Source organism: Acipenser ruthenus, chromosome 53 (genome assembly GCF_902713425.1).
Source record: "Acipenser ruthenus chromosome 53, fAciRut3.2 maternal haplotype, whole genome shotgun sequence".
NCBI lineage: Eukaryota > Metazoa > Chordata > Actinopteri > Acipenseriformes > Acipenseridae > Acipenser > Acipenser ruthenus.
Genome location: NC_081241.1, coordinates 1,801,944 through 1,820,470, shown reverse-complemented (window position 1 = coordinate 1,820,470; position 18,527 = coordinate 1,801,944). Strand labels below are relative to the sequence as shown.

Here is an 18,527-nt window from a genome sequence, read left to right as displayed (position 1 = left end):
GTTCAAATTCATCGTCTGCGTGAACTCAGCCGGAATGACGTCACCAGGTCACGCATCCACGGGCTTAAAAGTCTGCGCAGCCGCGCAGCTTCTCAAGAGGTTCTGCGCTGGAGCAGCCGCGGCGCAAAACAGAAGCGTGTAGCAACCAGATCCAATCCTCACTCCATGTGCTACTGCCACCTAGTGAGGGGGTGTGAATCGACTTCCAGTCATGCCATTAATTATCTTATGAATGATTTGTAATACAAATTAACATGATTTCACTCTTTTTCCACACAGTTATTATACTTTTCAAATATGCAGATATTTATTCTAAAGGTTAAACATGTAAACAAAAAATGATAAACGGTTGAAATGAACGTAAAACCGCTCTGTTATTTACAGCAGGTGTAATTGGTTATTGATGAAAGGCTATCAGGGACAGGGAATAACCTACTTTGAATTAAGGAGAATAAATCAGCTTTAATAACAGGTAGTTGAAGTGAGATATGTGACCATATGTGCAAGTATTTGAACTATTTTTGTTCCAGATCAAAATACAGTACTGTTTAACAACCCCTTTGTGAGAGGGCTGGGGAATCCTGCCCGTTATAATATTAATTTGTCTCACATCACAAAACATACGTTTATATTATCTCTTATAGCAGGGACTGTTTCTACTATACATTTTCTAATCATGCTGTAAATTATGAAGCTGGTGGAGCACAAAGGGAACTTCGATTGCATCCTCTTCTTCTGCGATTAGAATTTCTCTCAACACCACCTCCATTTCGGTTCTGCTCTGAACTGTTGTTCATCTAACAAAGCTGTCCACGCTGCGTCTGCACAGACCGTGACGTTACGCGCAGACTCCCGTCTGCAATCTAGCCGACAAAGTGTCGTGACGCACCCATAATTTCATCGAGTGCGTGACGGTTACCAACTATTTTTACGAACCCCGCCCCCTTCTTCCTCAAAACCCGCCCAATCAGGAGCGTAGTTGTGACATCACAATCACCTCTAATGTTGTTCCCCATTGTAACAAACAGCAAATACACTATTTGTAATTGATTTTTTTTTTGTGTTTTTTTTTTTTTTTTAAATCGTAGAATTTCGTTTCGTTTTTGTTTTTTTTATTTTTTTAGTGCGGAAAACTAGGATCCCTGGCAATTACTAAAGATTCAGCTGAAACACGAATCAATCAATCGTTCATTTTCTTTACTCAAGTGAAACCCTTGAGAACACATTCTCATTTCAATAACGCCTTGTTACCAGACTGTGCCTTTTAGAAAGAGCTCCGTTTGTAGCCCAGAGTAATACACTACCCATAATGCAGTGCACGTCACATCCACAGATATTGATGCGTGTTATTGTTACAATGTTTAGCAACAGTGATGTAAACACTAACGGCTGTGTAGTATGTTGCTTAAAACATCTTTAATACTTTAAAACTATTCAAAACATATCCAATTGTAATACCCGCACAAATGCCTCAAACTAGCCCAAAAATTAGGCACCCGCCCAAAGCCTTTTTTTTCACGCACATAAAAATAAAAGTTTGTCAACACTGCTTGCAACACGTCGATGAAATAACAGACGCTACCCACTCTCGCGAGAAGTGATCATTACTCAATGCACTATGGGAATTGTATTCCTTATACAAAATCAGACCAGAGATTGTTGATTGAAAGTCATCTGTTTTAGTTGTGAGCGGGAGAAAGGAAGAAATTGGATCATTGCTCGTTGTCTGCTGCTGAGGAGAAGCGAGCCAGGTTACAGATTAGTGGAATAGTGGAAGAGCCTTCATGTTTTTTTTTGCAGGATTTGATTTTAATGTATTGCTATGTCTGTTACACCAAGAAAAACCCAAAACATCTCCTGGATACAACATATATTTAAGATATAAGATGACATTTGTAAATTGTACAAATGTTTATTATAAAAGAAATATACAGTATTTTTTGGTTCAAATATAAACATTTTCTTGAAAAACTAAATAAACAAATTTTTCATTTATCTTTTCTATGTGTTTTTTTTTCTTTTTAATAAAATGAAGAATCCATGCAAAACATATTGGTTAATTCAAAATAGTAAAATGATAATAAAAAAAATAAAAAATAAATTCAGGCAGTTGCATATCAGACAACACACTCACTGTAAAATAGTAATACAGCCAGACTGGAACAACTAGTGACAGTACAGTTCAATCAATATCAAATGTAATAACTAGAACTTCTCAAATGTTCCATTAGATTGCATGTACTTTTCACAAAGTGTTCACATGACATGAGCTGTTATTTCCTGCCATGGTACCTACAGTAACTCTGTCCTGCTGTATAATATACTGCAGTAGATAATATGGCGTTATGCATTTTCCCTCTTGTTATGTAAAAGGGTTGTATTATTTGTGCATGTGAAAATACGGATCTATAAAACACAAACACACTTCATAGAATTATCAGTATTTTAACTAAGTCGTTGCATTTTATTTACAGTGCCTTCACAAAGTCTTCACATCCTTGAACATTTTTCACATTCTGCTACCTAAAAAATACAATTCAAAATGCATTAAAGTAGGAGGTTGTTTCACTGATCTACACAACATCATCTACACTTTCAACGTGAAAGAACAATTATAGAAATATTCAAAAAGTAATTAAAAATAAAAAACCAAAAGGTCTTGATTGCATAAGTCTTCACACCCTTTGTCATAGCAAACCCAAATTAGCTCAGGTACAACAAATTGCCCTAACAAGGCACATAATAAGTTAAATAGAGCCCACCTGTGTCCAATCGCAGTAGTTCAACTGATTTGAATACTCCTGGATGAAGAATTAAGCTGTTTCTGTTGTATGAAGTGAATTTGAAGCAAATGGCAAAACAAAGAGCTGCCAAAAGAACTCCGGGATAAAGTTATTGAAAGGTACAGGTTGGGGGAAGGCTATAAGAAACTTTCAATGTCTTTGAATATCCCTTGGGGCACTGTCAGGTCCATCATTGTAAAGTGGAAACAGTTTGGCACCACCAAGACACTGCCTTGATCAGGCCGTCCCTCCAAAGTCAGTAGCCGTGGCTTAAGGAAACTGCTGAGGGAGGTCACTGTGAGGCCGAAGATTACTTTAAAACAACTACAGAGGTCTCTGGCTGAGATTGGGGGAAAATGTTGACTGTTCAACAATTTCAAGAGTGCTCCACAAACATGTCCTGCATGGGAGGGTGGCAAGAAGGAAGCCACTGCTGAAAAAAAGCCATATGATGTGCAGCATAGCTTTTGCAAAGAAAAAGCACAAATATTTACCAGGTGTTGTTTATTTCCGGATTTAAGTTAACAAAAAAAAAATCCAGATTTAACTTAATTCATAAATGTTAACAAAACATACTTAAAGGTTTTGAAATGTGTTCTTTCAGCGATCATTTAGAAATGTTAAAAACGCGTATCACAAATTCAACATTTAAAGTCAGTATGACAATCTTTTTTTTTTTTACACTTGGCAAGTCAACATTTAGCTGACATGTTAAATCTGGGAATCTAACAAATAATTCAGAAAAAATACATGGATCATAAATCTTTATTTTACACTTGGCATCCAACATTTACGAACAGATAAATCCGAATATGAAACCTCCAACACTGAGACATTGTCGCCCCCTGCTGTCAGAAACAAAGAACTGCAGTTTAGTCTCCTCAATACAAGGGTGGTTGGATAGCGGCTTCCCTTTGATCAAGGTGTTTTTTAGAGCATTTTACAGCACTGAGGAATCCCCCTGCATTGCTGTTCAGATCAGTAACGACCCTGATGGCTCTAATGTTACCAGTCGTAAACGCTGTGATAATAAGGACCTGTGTATCCTCACCATTTCAAATATAATATATAACACATGATGTGTGAGAGGAGGGGATTGCGTGGTAAGAGGTGTGGGATTGGAATCAGACTCTTTATACTAAACCTTTGTCACATATAATGGATTTATTTTACTGTGAAAAATACATCATCATCTTATTGAATTCAAGAGTGACATTTTACAGAATTTCAACACAAGTGATGTTGCTTAACTCAGGAGCGACTGTAAAATAATCAGAAGCATTGGTAATAATTAAGAGCCACACTCAGAACTGCAAACTGGTTTCTTCTGCATTTTAAAACACTCTGACGTCCGTCAGCTAGGCTTTCATCAGAGAGCAATGCCTGCAGACAAACCCAGGATTCCTCTCCAGTATAATGCAATATTACACAGTGACAGAGTGACAGTGAGCTGCTTCAATTCCAATCAAAGGGAATCATGTGAAATATCTGCTGGACAGCTGCTCCAATGCATTGCTATTATTGAAGAGTGAAGAACGAACTGTTACAGAGGAGCCTAAAAACCATCCAAGAAACAACATCTAAACAGACAGACGAGCACATCAGTGTCAAAACAGACACCATGGGACTGAATCACCTGCCATACCACTGTCAGTAGGGTGTAGGACCCTATGAGACTGAATCACCTGCCATACCACTGTCAGGAGGGTGTAGGGCCCCAGGCCAGCCAGGATGACAGTGATTGGTCCTGGCAGGTTGAGAGTCTGCAAGGTGTTTAAATTGTTCTGGAGGGATACATGATCATTCCTCAGTGATTCACACCAGCCTCTAATTCCTTCATAAGAACATAAGAACATAAGAAAGTTTACAAACAAGAGGAGGCCATTTAGCCCATCTTGCTCGTTTGGTTGTTAGTAGCTTATTGATCCCAGAATCTCATCAAGCAGCTTCTTGAAGGATCCCAGGGTGTCAGCTTCAACAACATTACTGGGGAGTTGGTTCCAGACCCTCACAATTCTCTGTGTAAAAAAGTGCCTCCTATTTTCTGTTCTGAATGCCCCTTTATCTAATCTCCATTTGTGACCCCTGGTCCTTGTTTCTTTTTTCAGGTGAAAGAAGTCCCCTGGGTCGACATTGTCTATACCTTTTAGGATTTTGAATGTTTGAATCAGATCGCCGCGTAGTCTTCTTTGTTCAAGACTGAATAGATTCAATTCTTTTAGCCTGTCTGAATATGACATGCCTTTTAAACCCGGGATAATTCTGGTTGCTCTTCTTTGCCCTCTTTCTAGAGCAGCAATATCCTTTTTGTAATGAGGTGACCAGAACTGAACACAGTATTCTAGGTGAGGTCTTACTAATGCATTGTAAAGTTTTAACATTACTTCCCTTGATTTAAATTCAACACTTTTCATTATATATCTGAGCATCTTGTTGGCCTTTTTTATAGCTTCCCCACATTGTCTAGATGAAGACATTTCTGAGTCAACATAAACTCCTAGGTCTTTTTCATAGATTCCTTCTTCAATTTCAGTATCTCCCATATGATATTTATAATGCACATTTTTATTGCCTGCGTGCAGTGCTTTACACTTTTCTCTATTAAATGTAATTTGCCAGGGAACTTGTATGTTATTGCATTGGGGTGGAAGTCTGTTCTCCAGAATGAGCCACACATAGAGAGAGTCCAATCACTGTGGAGACTGTTGTTCCTTGTGAATGAAACATCAGGATTGTGTGCAGTCTTGGATACGGCAGTGAAGCGAGCACTTCCAACTGTCAGCCCTCTCTCAAAGTCACTGCAATAGGATCTGATGTGCTGTTCTACCATTGGAACTGAAACTGACTGGCAACAGGGAGATGCAGCTTCTATACATCCCAGAATCCATGCCAAGGATCTGGAGAACAACTGAAGCAGTCACTGCGGCTCTGCCTGGTTCTCATATCGCAGGGGTCTAGCATCAGTAAGTGCTGACAGGTCTGTGCTGTTCTGTTGTGTCTGTCATTGCTGGGAAACTGAATGCACATATTGTGATTCCAGCCCAGGATCACACTTCATGGTGAATCGAGGGTATTGACACAACTATTCCAATGGCTGGAGTTCCATCCTTCTTATATTCCTGTACAGAACTAGACACTCTAACACAGCAGTCAAACCCATTGTTAATACTGTGATAAATCAGGAGAAATGGACAGCCTAAACATGGAATCAAGCTTGTTCTTTTTATTCCGGGCCTCTGCTGGTGTTTTCTGCTGTTGTGCAGCTTTGAATGTTGTTGATGCAGCTTGGTTTGGTTGGGGGGAGGACAGGCTTGTTGTTTAGCGGTCTTTGGTTTGTGTTGATCAGGGTCTTGAAGTGTGCATGGGCAGCTGGTGTGAGGTGCTGTGGAGGCGAGTCCATCACATTTACACAGTGGTTCTCCTAGGACTAAGAGCTCTAACATAAGTTGTTCATGTGTAAGTTCTAATAGGAGCAACAGCAGGGCAAGGGCCCTCCACAGATATGCAAGTACAGTATATTATGTGTCTGTGTGGCAAAACTCAAGTTTCAAATCATGAGCGCATGGTGAAATGATGGGTAACTTTACATGTGCAATGCAGGTCCTTCAAGTTTCATTTGTGATCTTTTATTTAAACTCCAACATTATCATTATCAAGAAACGTTCATGATTACTGTGCACTTTGTTTGGATTTATTTGAAAGTCTGTCATTTCCCAGAAATGCATGTTTTGTTATTATGCAGGAAGCAGCTGTGATCATATCTTCAGGAAGCACAGGTTTGGCACTCACTCCCACAGCTCTTATTTACAATGCTGGATGCCAAGCCTTTGTTTTATGGGTGGACACATAATGGAAAGCTGCTTTAGTGTTAAGTAGTTGTATGCAAAATATTAGACAAAATATCTACAGATGTGCTCAAATTTGTTGGTACCCTTACAGCTCATTGAAATAATGCTTCATTCCTCCTGAAAAGTGATGAAATTAAAAGCTATTTTATCATGTATACTTGCATGCCTTTGGTATGTCATAGAATAAAGCAAAGAAGCTGTGAAAAGAGATGAATTATTGCTTATTCTACAAAGATATTCTAAAATGGCCTGGACACATTTGTTGGTACCCCTTAGAAAAGATAATAAATAATTGGATTCTAGCGATATTTCAAACTAATTAGTTTCTTTAATTAGTATCACACATGTCTCCAATCTTGTAATCAGTCATTCAGCCTATTTAAATGGAGAAAAGTAGTCACTGTGCTGTTTGGTACCATTGTGTGCACTACACTGAACATTGACCAGAGAAAGCAAAGGAGAGAGTTGTCTGAGGAGACCAGAAAGAAAATAATAGACGAGCTTGGTAAAGGTAAAGGCTACAAGACCATCTCCAAGCAGCTTGATGTTCCTGTGACAACAGTTGCAAAGAAAAGAACACCATACCTACAGTGAAACATGGAGGAGGCTCGGTTATGTTTTGGGGCTGTTTTGCTGCGCCTGGCACAGGGTGCCTTGAATCTGTGCAGGGCACAATGAAATCTCAAGACTATCAAGGCATTCTGGAGCGAAACGTACTGCCCAGTGTCAGAAAGCTCTGTCTCAGTCGCAGGTCATGGGTCCTCCAACAGGATAATGACCCAAAACACACAGCTAAAAGCACCCAAGAATGGATAAGAACAAAACATTGGACTATTCTGAAGTGGCCTTCTATGAGTCCTGATCTGAATCCTATCGAACATCTATGGAAAGAGCTGAAACTTGGAGTCTGGAGAAGGCACCCATCAAACCTGAGACAGCTGGAGCAGTTTGCTCAGGAAGAGTGGGCCAAACTACCTGTTAACAGGTGCAGAAGTCTCATTGAGAGCTACAGAAAATGTCTGATTGCAGTGATTGCCTCTAAAGGTTGTGCAACAAAATATTAGGTTAGCGGTCCCATCATTTTTGTCCATGCCATTTTCATTTGTTTTCTTATTTACAATATTATGTTGAATAAAAAATCAAAAGCAAAGTCTGATTTCTATTAAATATGGAATAAACAATGGTGGATGCCAATTACTTTTGTCAGTTTCAAGTTATTTCAGAGAAAATTGTGCATTCTTCGTTTTTTGTGGAGGGGTACCAACAAATTTGAGCACGTCTGTACTTTACCAGACCCCTCTGTGCTTTACAATGCTTCCCTATGCTTTACCAGACCTCTCTGTGTTTTACAATGCTTCCATATGCTTTACCAGACCTCTCTGTGCTTTACAATGCTTCCCTATGCTTTACCAGACTTCTCTGTGCTTTACAATGCTTCCCTATGCTTTACCAGACCTCTCTGTGTTTTACAATGCTTCCCTATGCTTTACCAGACCCCTCTGTGTTTTACAATGCTTCCCTATGCTTTACCAGACCCCTCTGTGTTTTACAATGCTTCCCTATGCTTTACCAGACCTCTTTCTCTCTCATTCCCCTCTTTCTTTCTCATTCTCATTTGAAAAACCATGTTAATGAGTATTAAGAAATAAGAAAAAGTCAGTCTATCAAGTTAATTTTTTTTATTAAATCACATTACTAAAATCTGAAATATTAAACATTTTATGGAAATCAAAGAACAAAAACACACACACAATAAAGCAAACTTAAGTTCACTTTTTTAAAACTGTTACAGCACTGAGTATTGGATGCCATTTTTTAAAATATATATAAAACATAACAATTCTTTAAAAAGAAATGAAATAGTTATTTCATATCAAATCCATTTGTTGCTAAAAACAAATAATTCACCTCGTTTCACTCTGCAGGTGGCGCCGTTTAACCCCCTAACTTTCATCCAAAGTTGTGTTAGATTCAACATTCCCTTCACCCGAGGAGTGGAGAGGACAGACTGGGAGTTCAATACAAAGTTTCTTACAACACAAAACAGTCTAGTTCAGCTGGCAGATTGTTACAGGGGAATCAAGAAACCAATCAAGCCCGAACCCAGGATAGAGCGGCTCAGTGAATGTGGTTTGGAATCTGTGCAGGAGGGTCATTGTGTCAGAGACGCCATAAAAGGACAGCGTGCCGGCATTAAAGTCCAGATACACTCCTATTCTGGGGGAGTGGGGGGCAGTTATTGCAGTTTCATTGTTATTGTGCCGGGCAGTGTAACTGGAACCAGAGCAGAACAAACTCCAGGACTTGTCATTGAATCCAAGGCGACAGGAACGATCCACTCCTTTCCTGCTGATTCCTTTATATGTGACTCCTATAGAAGCCCATCGCCCACTCCACTCAATCTCCCAGTAACAGCGAGTCCCAGACAAACCCTCTCTGCAAAGCACTTGTTCCCAGTAGTCAAATCTCTCTGAGTGATCAGGATATCTCTGGGTCTCTCTCCTCAGTGTCACCTTTCTGTTCCCTTCAGACAGACAGAGGATTCTATGCGCTGTGTTGGGGTCCAGTTTGAGCTGACAGGAATCTGATTGAAGAGAAGAGGACGGGTAGAGGAGAGACGGTTAGAAAAGTCAAATCACTGAGAAAATCAACAGTCATTGTCTGCTGCATCCTCACATCCTGTTTATGGAAGGTGTGTGTGTTGTTTTAATTATTTTTTTAATACATTTTGACCACTTTTTTAAACTTTTAAATTGCATTTTCTGCCTCAAGATGGCTTCCCGCGGACCGACATGGACCCCGCAGAACTACATTTCCCATCATCCTCCTGCTCACTGCTAATTCCATCTCAATTACATATGTGAGCAGGAGGATGATGGGAAATGTAGTTCTGAGAGGTCCATGCAGGTACATGTGAAGCTATCTTTAAACCCTCTTGATTGTTTTGTTCATTATAATTCCTTGATCTTATCAAACTTCTTCAATTGGAACCAATCAAATGCAGCTCTGCATACAATTACAGTTCACTTAATGTTCCTACAGGGTATGTGTTGCCATTTTACCCACTCAGACCCCTTGCTTACTAAATGTCTTCAATAGAATATCGTCCACTCTTCAAATATCTGTCTAATATTTTAATGAGCAATCCATCCCACAAGTGCAGTGATCCTGCAATATACATTTACTACCAGCACAGGATGACTGGGAGGGATAGCTGTTCATTTTACCCCACAACTGGTTTCGCATGCATTGTACATGTATTAAAAGATGGGATGATTGTCTATTCAGGGATACCAAGATATTTAGGGAGAGAAAGGTCTGAGTGGAAAAACAGGCAACAAATGCCCCTCCCCCAGTCATTCTGCATGTATTCATCTGAACCAATACTTGTTGGAGAGGAGTGTAGATTAATGGCTTCACAATTACTAATAAATAATAATAATTGCTGCCCTCAAGCTCCACCCCTCCCTGTTCTGAGCGTTAGCTCTTCTCACAATGGAGTGACACATCTTTCAATCAAATGTTTCAGTGAAAACAGACTTACATTTTAAAAACTCAGCTCTGTTCCTTGGCTCTGGAGCCTGCAGACTGTAAATTGTAACTTCATTCACTGGGCAGAAAAAAAGAGAGAGAAATAGAATTGAAACATGTGGATTAATACACAACACACACAAGACTCCAAACAGCAATCTGAAAAGAAACAAGGCTTATTCACGGCATTTCAGGGTGTAAAAATCTCTCCTACCTGCTCATTCTTCCCTGCTGTCTCCCTCCTGCAATATTCATATAGCCAACAATCTGCAAGAGGTCTTTATTAATGTCTTGCAAGTCCTGTCCCTCCTCAAGCCATGGTCTATTTGAGAAATCTCTACCAAATGAATCTATTTCACACCAACCTGTTGTGGTTATTTTGACTAATTCACCCTTGCAGAAGTCCTCAATATGGTCTTTAAGTTCAGATACAGCTTTCCTCACAGCCCCAAGAGAGATGCCTGTATTGACAGTAACGCTGGGTAAGTCTACAACTTCAGGAGGGGCACAGAGTGTCTGGAAATTCTACAACAGGAAAGTGGAGAAAATGAGTTTTCACTGAAACAGAATGGGGTTCAAAACATTCCTGGGGAAAAGCAAGGATTCATTCAATTGGAGAGGTCTGTCTGAAACCGTCCCAGTTATGGACTTGAGATTTTCTAACAAGCAGTGATGTTACCTGTAGAAAATGGATGTGATCCTCTGTCTCTGAAAGCTGTTTCAGCTCAGTATTTCTCCTCCTTAGCTCAACAATCTCCTGCTCCAGTTTCTTCATGAGTCCTTCAGCCTGATTCACTGCAGCCTTCTCGTTAGCTCCAATCAGCTCAATAACCTCAGTGTGGATCTTCTCAATGGATCGGATCAGCTCAGTAAAGATCTTCTTGGTTATCTTTATTTCCCTCTGTGCAGATCTCTGAGTGAAAGAACACAGTAAAGAAGATATTTTTTACAAATGATATCAAAAACACATAGTGATATTCTGTAAACTTAGTCAGATTTGTACAAGTCCATTCATCAGTTTAGAAATCTGTTCTAACGCATGTGTAAATGGAAAACAAAAGACAGTCTTGAATCTTTTGATTTTTGTATATAAGGTTTGATCTGTTTATTTTTCTTAATAATAATACTACTACGACTACTACTACTTCTACTACTACTACTACTACTAATAATAATAATAATAATAATAACCCCCCTCTTGTCAATACCCACTTTCAGTGACTCCACAGTCTGTTTCAGCTCCTCAATTTCTTTCAGTCTCTTCTGGATTCTCTGTTGTATTTCTGTCTGTGTCTCTCCCAGCTGCTTCTGTGTAAAAACACAGTGACACTCACAAAAGGCAATCATTATAACAGGCAATCCTCTTTTAAAGCTTGTGTTTGTGTTTCTGTGTTGAGACTTGTTTACACAGCTGCTGCAGGCAGTAGGATTCCTCTTCTGTTTGACTTGCTTTGAGATCAAGCAGAATGCACAGAACTAGGCTTGGGATGATTTATGATAACTCGGTAACATCGTATCCAACAGAAGGCAGAATGATAAATTGCATTATAAAAATAATTACCACATTATCGGAATTGTATGATATTGTCTTCATTATGATGATTATTATTTCTGAATTCTACAGTAATGTGTACAGAGAAGGCGTGATTTATTTTGTGTGTTATCATTATTATTTATAGTAGCCTATAGGCTAAAGTACAAAGCAATGCCCTGGGTATTCATTTGATTTTACTATGTGTATACTGTGCAGTCATTCTTAATGTAATGTGTATAAAGAACACATTACAGAAATGGTATTTTAGTGAAAAGGGAAATTCATAAATTGAGAAGCTTAAATGTGCATGCAGTTTTGTTTGTTTTTTAAACAGGACTCTTAATTATCCCAGGTAACCTGTCCTCGGTTTAGCGAGGGACTCCTGTATTTTATATAGGTGTCAAAGGTGCAGTTTCGAAAGAACCACACATTTTTAGCAAACTTGTATTAAAAAAAATCTCTTTTTGCAAGCATTGCTTTTAGCCTGTCTTGCATTTCCTGGGTCACCTGTAGAGTGACATTTCCCCACCCCTTCCAAGCCTTCTTTCCTTTCAGTAACCAATCAGCTGCTTCCCTTGAAATGAGCAAGGAAGTAAAGCAAAAGGGAAGCAATTTGAGAGCTTTCTTTCCCTCGTATACTACGAGATATAACCAGGGCTTCATCTGTGCCTCTGTGATTACCAGATATAACCAGGGCTTCATCTGTGCCTCTGTGATTACCAGATATAACCAGGGCTTCATCTGTGCCTCTGTGATTACCAGATATAACCAGGGCTTCATCTGTGCCTCTGTGATTACCAGATATAACCAGGGCTTCATCTGTGCCTCTGTGATTACCAGATATAACCAGGGCTTCATCTGTGCCTCTGTGATTACCAGATATAACCAGGGCTTCATCTGTGCCTCTGTGATTACCAGATATAACCAGGGCTTCATCTGTGCCTCTGTGATTACCAGATATAACCAGAGCTTCATCTGTGCCTCTGTGATTACCAGATATAACCAGGGCTTCATCTGTGCCTCTGTGATTACCAGATATAACCAGGGCTTCATCTGTGCCTCTGTGATTACCAGATATAACCAGGGCTTCATCTGTGCCTCTGTGATTACCAGATATAACCAGGCTTCATCTGTGCCTCTGTGATTACCAGATATAACCAGAGCTTCATCTGTGCCTCTGTGATTACCAGATATAACCAGGGCTTCATCTGTGCCTCTGTGACTACAAGATATAACCAGGGCTTCATCTGTGCCTCTGTGACTACAAGATATAACCAGGGCTTCATCTGTGCCTCTGTGATTACCAGATATAACCAGGGCTTCATCTGTGTCTCTGTGATTACCAGATATAACCAGGGCTTCATCTGTGCCTCTGTGATTACCAGATATAACCAGGGCTTCATCTGTGCCTCTGTGATTACCAGATATAACCAGGGCTTCATCTGTGCCTCTGTGATTACCAGATATAACCAGGGCTTCATCTGTGCCTCTGTGATTACCAGATATAACCAGGGCTTCATCTGTGCCTCTGTGATTACCAGATATAACCAGGGCTTCATCTGTGCCTCTGTGATTACCAGATATAACCAGGGCTTCATCTGTGCCTCTGTGATTAACAGATATAACCAGGGCTTCATCTGTGCCTCTGTGATTACCAGATATAACCAGGGCTTCATCTGTGCCTCTGTGATTACCAGATATAACCAGGGCTTCATCTGTGCCTCTGTGATTACCAGATATAACCAGGGCTTCATCTGTGCCTCTGTGATTACCAGATATAACCAGGGCTTCATCTGTGCCTCTGTGATTACCAGATATAACCAGGGCTTCATCTGTGCCTCTGTGACTACCAGATATAACCAGGGCTTCATCTGTGCCTCTGTGATTACCAGATATAACCAGGGCTTCATCTGTGCCTCTGTGATTACCAGATATAACCAGGGCTTCATCTGTGCCTCTGTGATTACCAGATATAACCAGGGCTTCATCTGTGCCGTTGTGACTACCAGATATAACCAGGGTTTCATCTGTGCCTCTGTGACTACCAGATATAACCAGGGCTTCATCTGTGCCTCTGTGATTACCAGATATAACCAGGGCTTCATCTGTGCCTCTGTGATTAACAGATATAACCAGGGCTTCATCTGTGCCTCTGTGATTACCAGATATAACCAGGGCTTCATCTGTGCCTCTGTGATTACCAGATATAACCAGGGCTTCATCTGTGCTTCTGTGATTACCAGATATAACCAGAGCTTCATCTGTGCCTCTGTGATTACCAGATATAACCAGGGCTTCATCTGTGCCTTTTTGTACATCAGGTAAGAATTAAACAGTTTTCAAATGATGAGGCGTATGAAAAAAAATGTTGAAAAAAAAACTCTTTATATAAGAAAAAAGTGCTTTCCTGTTCCATGAATTTAATGACGGCGAGGCAAAGGTGGGCATGCAGCGACCAACACCAGCAATAAGACACAAACCCCCCCCCCACCCCCACCCACCCCCCGAACCACAAGCACAGGAGAACCTGAAGCATACATGGAAGCTGCTGTAAATCAAGGGCAGTACATCAGGTCTAGAAACAACAATGCTGTCCCTCTTCCTTAATGATAAGATCTGGTGCCTTTTAGTTTACAAAGGATCCTCTGGATATAACATGTGTTTCTTTCAACACTGCACATTTGAGGCTATAGTATACAATGAATGAAAGAGCTTGCATGACAGGTAAGATCTATAATCTTATTGTGTTCACCACAAGCACTTTAACAATCCCATCAGAACATTTGAAACAGGACTGAAAACACGGTGCATCTAATTTATTTATTATATATTTCTATATTAATGGATCTCAGTTAATAAAGAATCAGTGGTTCAGTGATACAATTTATTAATTAACTCCCATTAATTGGATGATTGCAGCTCAGCCTCTACAGCCTGATCTAAAGAGAAACTGCACAACCTTTAAGCAGACATGTTCAATTTCCTTGGGTTAGTTATAACACAATAGTTCAAACCCTTACCTGTTTCCCAGTCCTTTCTGTCTCAGCTGAGACTGTATCATGGCTCTTGTGTTTCTTGTCTGCACACAAGCAGCAAATAAACATGTGATCAGTTCTACAAAATACCTCACATAATCGTTGGTGTTCAGCACAAAGCTTCTGCTCCAGATCTCCAATTGCATTGATCAGCTTGTGCCTCTTTAATGGAGTAACCTCACTGTGTGGCTTGATGTGTGTTTCACAGTAAGAGGCCAGGCACGTCAAACAGGATTTCACAGCTTTGAACTTTCTCCCAGTGCAGAAATCACACGGCACATCTCCAGGTCCAGCATAACTGTGAGCAGGAGGAGGATTGAGCCTTCTCTTTTTGAATTCTCCAGCATCTTCAGCCAGCATGGTGTTTCTGCACAAAACAGGCCTTGGGGTAAAGGTCTCCCTGCACTGGGGGCAGCTGTAGACACCTGTATGATCAGTCTGATCCCAGCAGTTCTTAATACACCCCATACAGTAACTGTGTCCACATGGAATAGTGACTGGGTCCTTCAATATCTCCAGACACACTGAACAACTAGACTGATCCTCTGACCACAAGTTTGAAGCCATTCTTGGTGCAGCGAGACACAGAGACTGACGATTTCACAACAGAAACTTCACTGTGCTAATTTCCTGGAGTTGTGTAAAGCTCTGGTTCTGCTGTTTCTGTTGAAATGATACAGAGACAGGGATGGGTTTCACAAGAAACAAAACTTCCCTGTGTCTCTGAATTCCAGGAGTTATATAAAGCTCTAAGAGGCGGGGTTTGGGACTGAGGACAGGTTCAGACAAGCAGGCTGAGCAGAGACTGCTGAATCAGTGTGAGAGGGGTGGAGAGGAGAGATTTGTGATTGGGCATGCCTCCCCTCCACTCTCCATCCTCCTTTGCCCGCTGCTTCTCTGCCTAGCCCCTCTGTGGTTGAACCAGCTACTGGAGAACTTCAGGACCACTCCGTCTCTCACTGCCTCCCACCGTCTCCTCAAGACCCCCCTCTTTCTAGACTGCACTTGTAGATCTCTTGATCTACTCCTCCTACTCTGCACTGGACTTGTCTGACCTCAGCACCACGTTACTGGATCCTCAGCTAATGCATTATCCTTGCACTACTAATATCTCATTGTAGATATAATTCACTGTAATCCTAACTTGTTCAATCCTAATTCATATTCTATTCTATTAGTATTATTGCACTTACTGTAAACTACACTGTATTTAAATACAAAGCATGCATTGTAACCCTGTACTGCCCTGTAATACCTGTAAGTCACCTTAGATAAAGGTGTCTGCCAAATAAATAAATAATAACACAAAATTAATATTTGTGGATTGTGGTTGCCTAGTGCAGTGTCCCAGCACTGTGTTCAATATTACACTACAGCACGAATATTTACTATCTTTTTTCAGAAACCAGACATTGTTGGCTTACCGGTTTGTTTACATAACCTAAGGTACTGCATCTGGGTACCATTCCTGTAGGTCACATAAATGATTGTAGCTCAGATAATAATTCCACACAATTTCCACGGCATATAGCTCTCAAATGTGTAGTTTTAAAAGAAACCTGTTTTGTATTTTCATTTTAAATCATAAAATGAAGTAACCAAGCAGCTGCTTCCCCTAATATACTGACAGTAAGGCATGCACACACATCTGGGTTAAATTAAAGCTAGTGAAATGTGAGCATGTGTCTGTGCGTTTGCAGATTCTGCTGCTCTGCAGTGGGGGGGGGGGGGGGGGGTAGTTTGAACGTCGTTTTCATCTTGAACCTGACTGTGTTCAAACAAAGTTAACATTTGCATTTTAAAATGCAAATGGTGTCTATTTTCAATTGTATTTTGTAATGTGGTGAAAGCCCTGCAGATGTAAATAGTGTGGGAGTTAGATCTGTCCCTGCCAACAATCACAGGTGTGGCCATTCTCCAATTAGATAAATATTTATATCGTTGTTGCAGATCAAATTTAAAATGAATCAGTTGTGTTGATTAAAGTGCAAATTCTAAATCATATTTCTTATATGAAAAACAAATACAACTTTTTGTATGAATTTATTTTATTTTATTTATTTTCATTGTTAAAATAAAATACTTTGACAATCTGACAATCTTTAGCTTGTATTTGAAGACGGTGTTATTATCTTTTCAGACGCACCAATATATTTAGAAAGCGAGGGATCTGAGTGGGTAAAATGGACAGAAATGCCTCCACTTCAGTTCTCGATTGTTTTTGGAGGGGAAGGGAGTTTTCTTCTTCAACAAGGAGAACAAGTGGAATAACAAGAACAAGCTTGTTTCCATGTTTAGACTGTCCATTTCTCCTGATTTATCACAGTATTAACAATGTGTTTGACTGCTGTGTTAGAGTGTCTAGTTCTGTACAGGAATATAAGAAGGATGGAACTCCAGCCATTGGAATAGTTGTGTCAATACCCTCGATTCACCATGAAGTGTGATCCTGGGCTGGAATCACAATATGTGCTTCTGCTGTTTCTGTTGAGATGATACAGAGACAGGGATGGGTCTCACAAGAAATGAAGCTTACCAGTGTTTCTGAATTCCAGGAGTTATATAAAGCTCTAAGAGGCAGGGTTTGGGACTGAGGCCAAGTTTAGACAAGCAGGCTGAGCAGAGACTGCTGAATCAGTGTGAGAGGGGCGGAGAGGAGAGAGTGGGACAGGAGTTGTAATCATTTTAGGAACAAATAACAACATATTTAGTTCTGTGGAGATTTTGTACTACTGTCATAAGGCTTGATGCAGTGAGGCAGAGACACTGATGATTTCACAACAAACAAAACTTACCTGTCTTTATGATTTCATGGAGTTACAAAGATATTGATGATGCAGTTGAATGACCCCAGGCAGGAAGCACAGGTAGTGAAGAGGTCCCCGCACAGGAAGTCATTGAACACTCTGAAATATTTACCCTGTGTTGCTTAAAAATATTGTGCTTGAAAATCAAGCAATGGAAATGTTGTTTGTCATTTTTAATTTTTAATGATTTCAGTGGGTTTCCTACCTGGGAGCAGTGTGTTCATGAGCAGTGAGATATACACCCCTTCCCTTTACACCTCTCTCCCTCTCTCTTTCTCAACCACTTAGCCTGGGTAGACTGGCTGCACGGGGCTTTCATGTGTTTTAAATGGCATGTTTTAGTCTTTTAGGGGCTGTTAGCTTGACTAACCATCTGGAAGTGTCTGATAGCTTGATCCCAGAGTCGAGAAGCGACTGAAATCATTTGAACCCGAGCTTGAGCTCTGAAGACAACAGAGCCTCACAGGCTCGTGCCAGCTGGGCACGATGAAGATGTGAAAAACCTGCTTTTATTTGATCCCACAATATTGTCCTGTCTCCTTTCATTCAGTTTGTAACTTTGTTATCTTTTTGGTGTTTGTCTATCCTGAGCGGACATTTCAGTTCTTCTATACTTCACACCCTCAGCTTCTGGGAGGATTCAAGTCTGTACCTGTAGTGTTCCTTGAGCAGCTTCACAATAGTATTACCCTGCTATCATTGGCTCCTTCAACTGGCAGGCAAACCTTTGAAAGATACAATAGGCTGAATCGCTCTGTTTTTTTCTTCTTACATCAGACCCAGCAGTCACTGGACAAAGACCTGTATGAAATAGGCTGGTCTGCTGGTATAGTTTAGTTACAAAGACCTGTATGAAATAGGCTGGTCTGCTGGTATTGTTTAGTTACAAAGACCTGTATGAAATAGGCTGGTCTGCTGGTATAGTTTAGTTACAAAGACCTGTATGAAATAGGCTGGTCTGCTGGTATTGTTTAGTTACAAAGACCTGT

The 18,527-nt window shown here is 40.3% G+C and overlaps 1 protein-coding gene across 1 annotated transcript; it reads right to left on the bottom strand.

Moving 5' to 3' along the window:
* Positions 1 to 10,847: 10,847 nt before the first annotated feature.
* On the bottom strand, positions 10,848 to 15,424 carry LOC117965711 (E3 ubiquitin-protein ligase TRIM47-like; the record flags this gene model as incomplete). The annotated part of the gene is made up of 3 exons (XM_059016546.1): positions 14,717 to 15,424; positions 11,375 to 11,470; positions 10,848 to 11,075 (listed from the first exon to the last, which is right to left on the bottom strand). Coding segments are annotated over exons 1-3 (906 nt in total), but the record flags the coding sequence as incomplete, so codon positions are not given.
* Between the last annotated feature and the right edge of the window lie 3,103 nt (positions 15,425 to 18,527).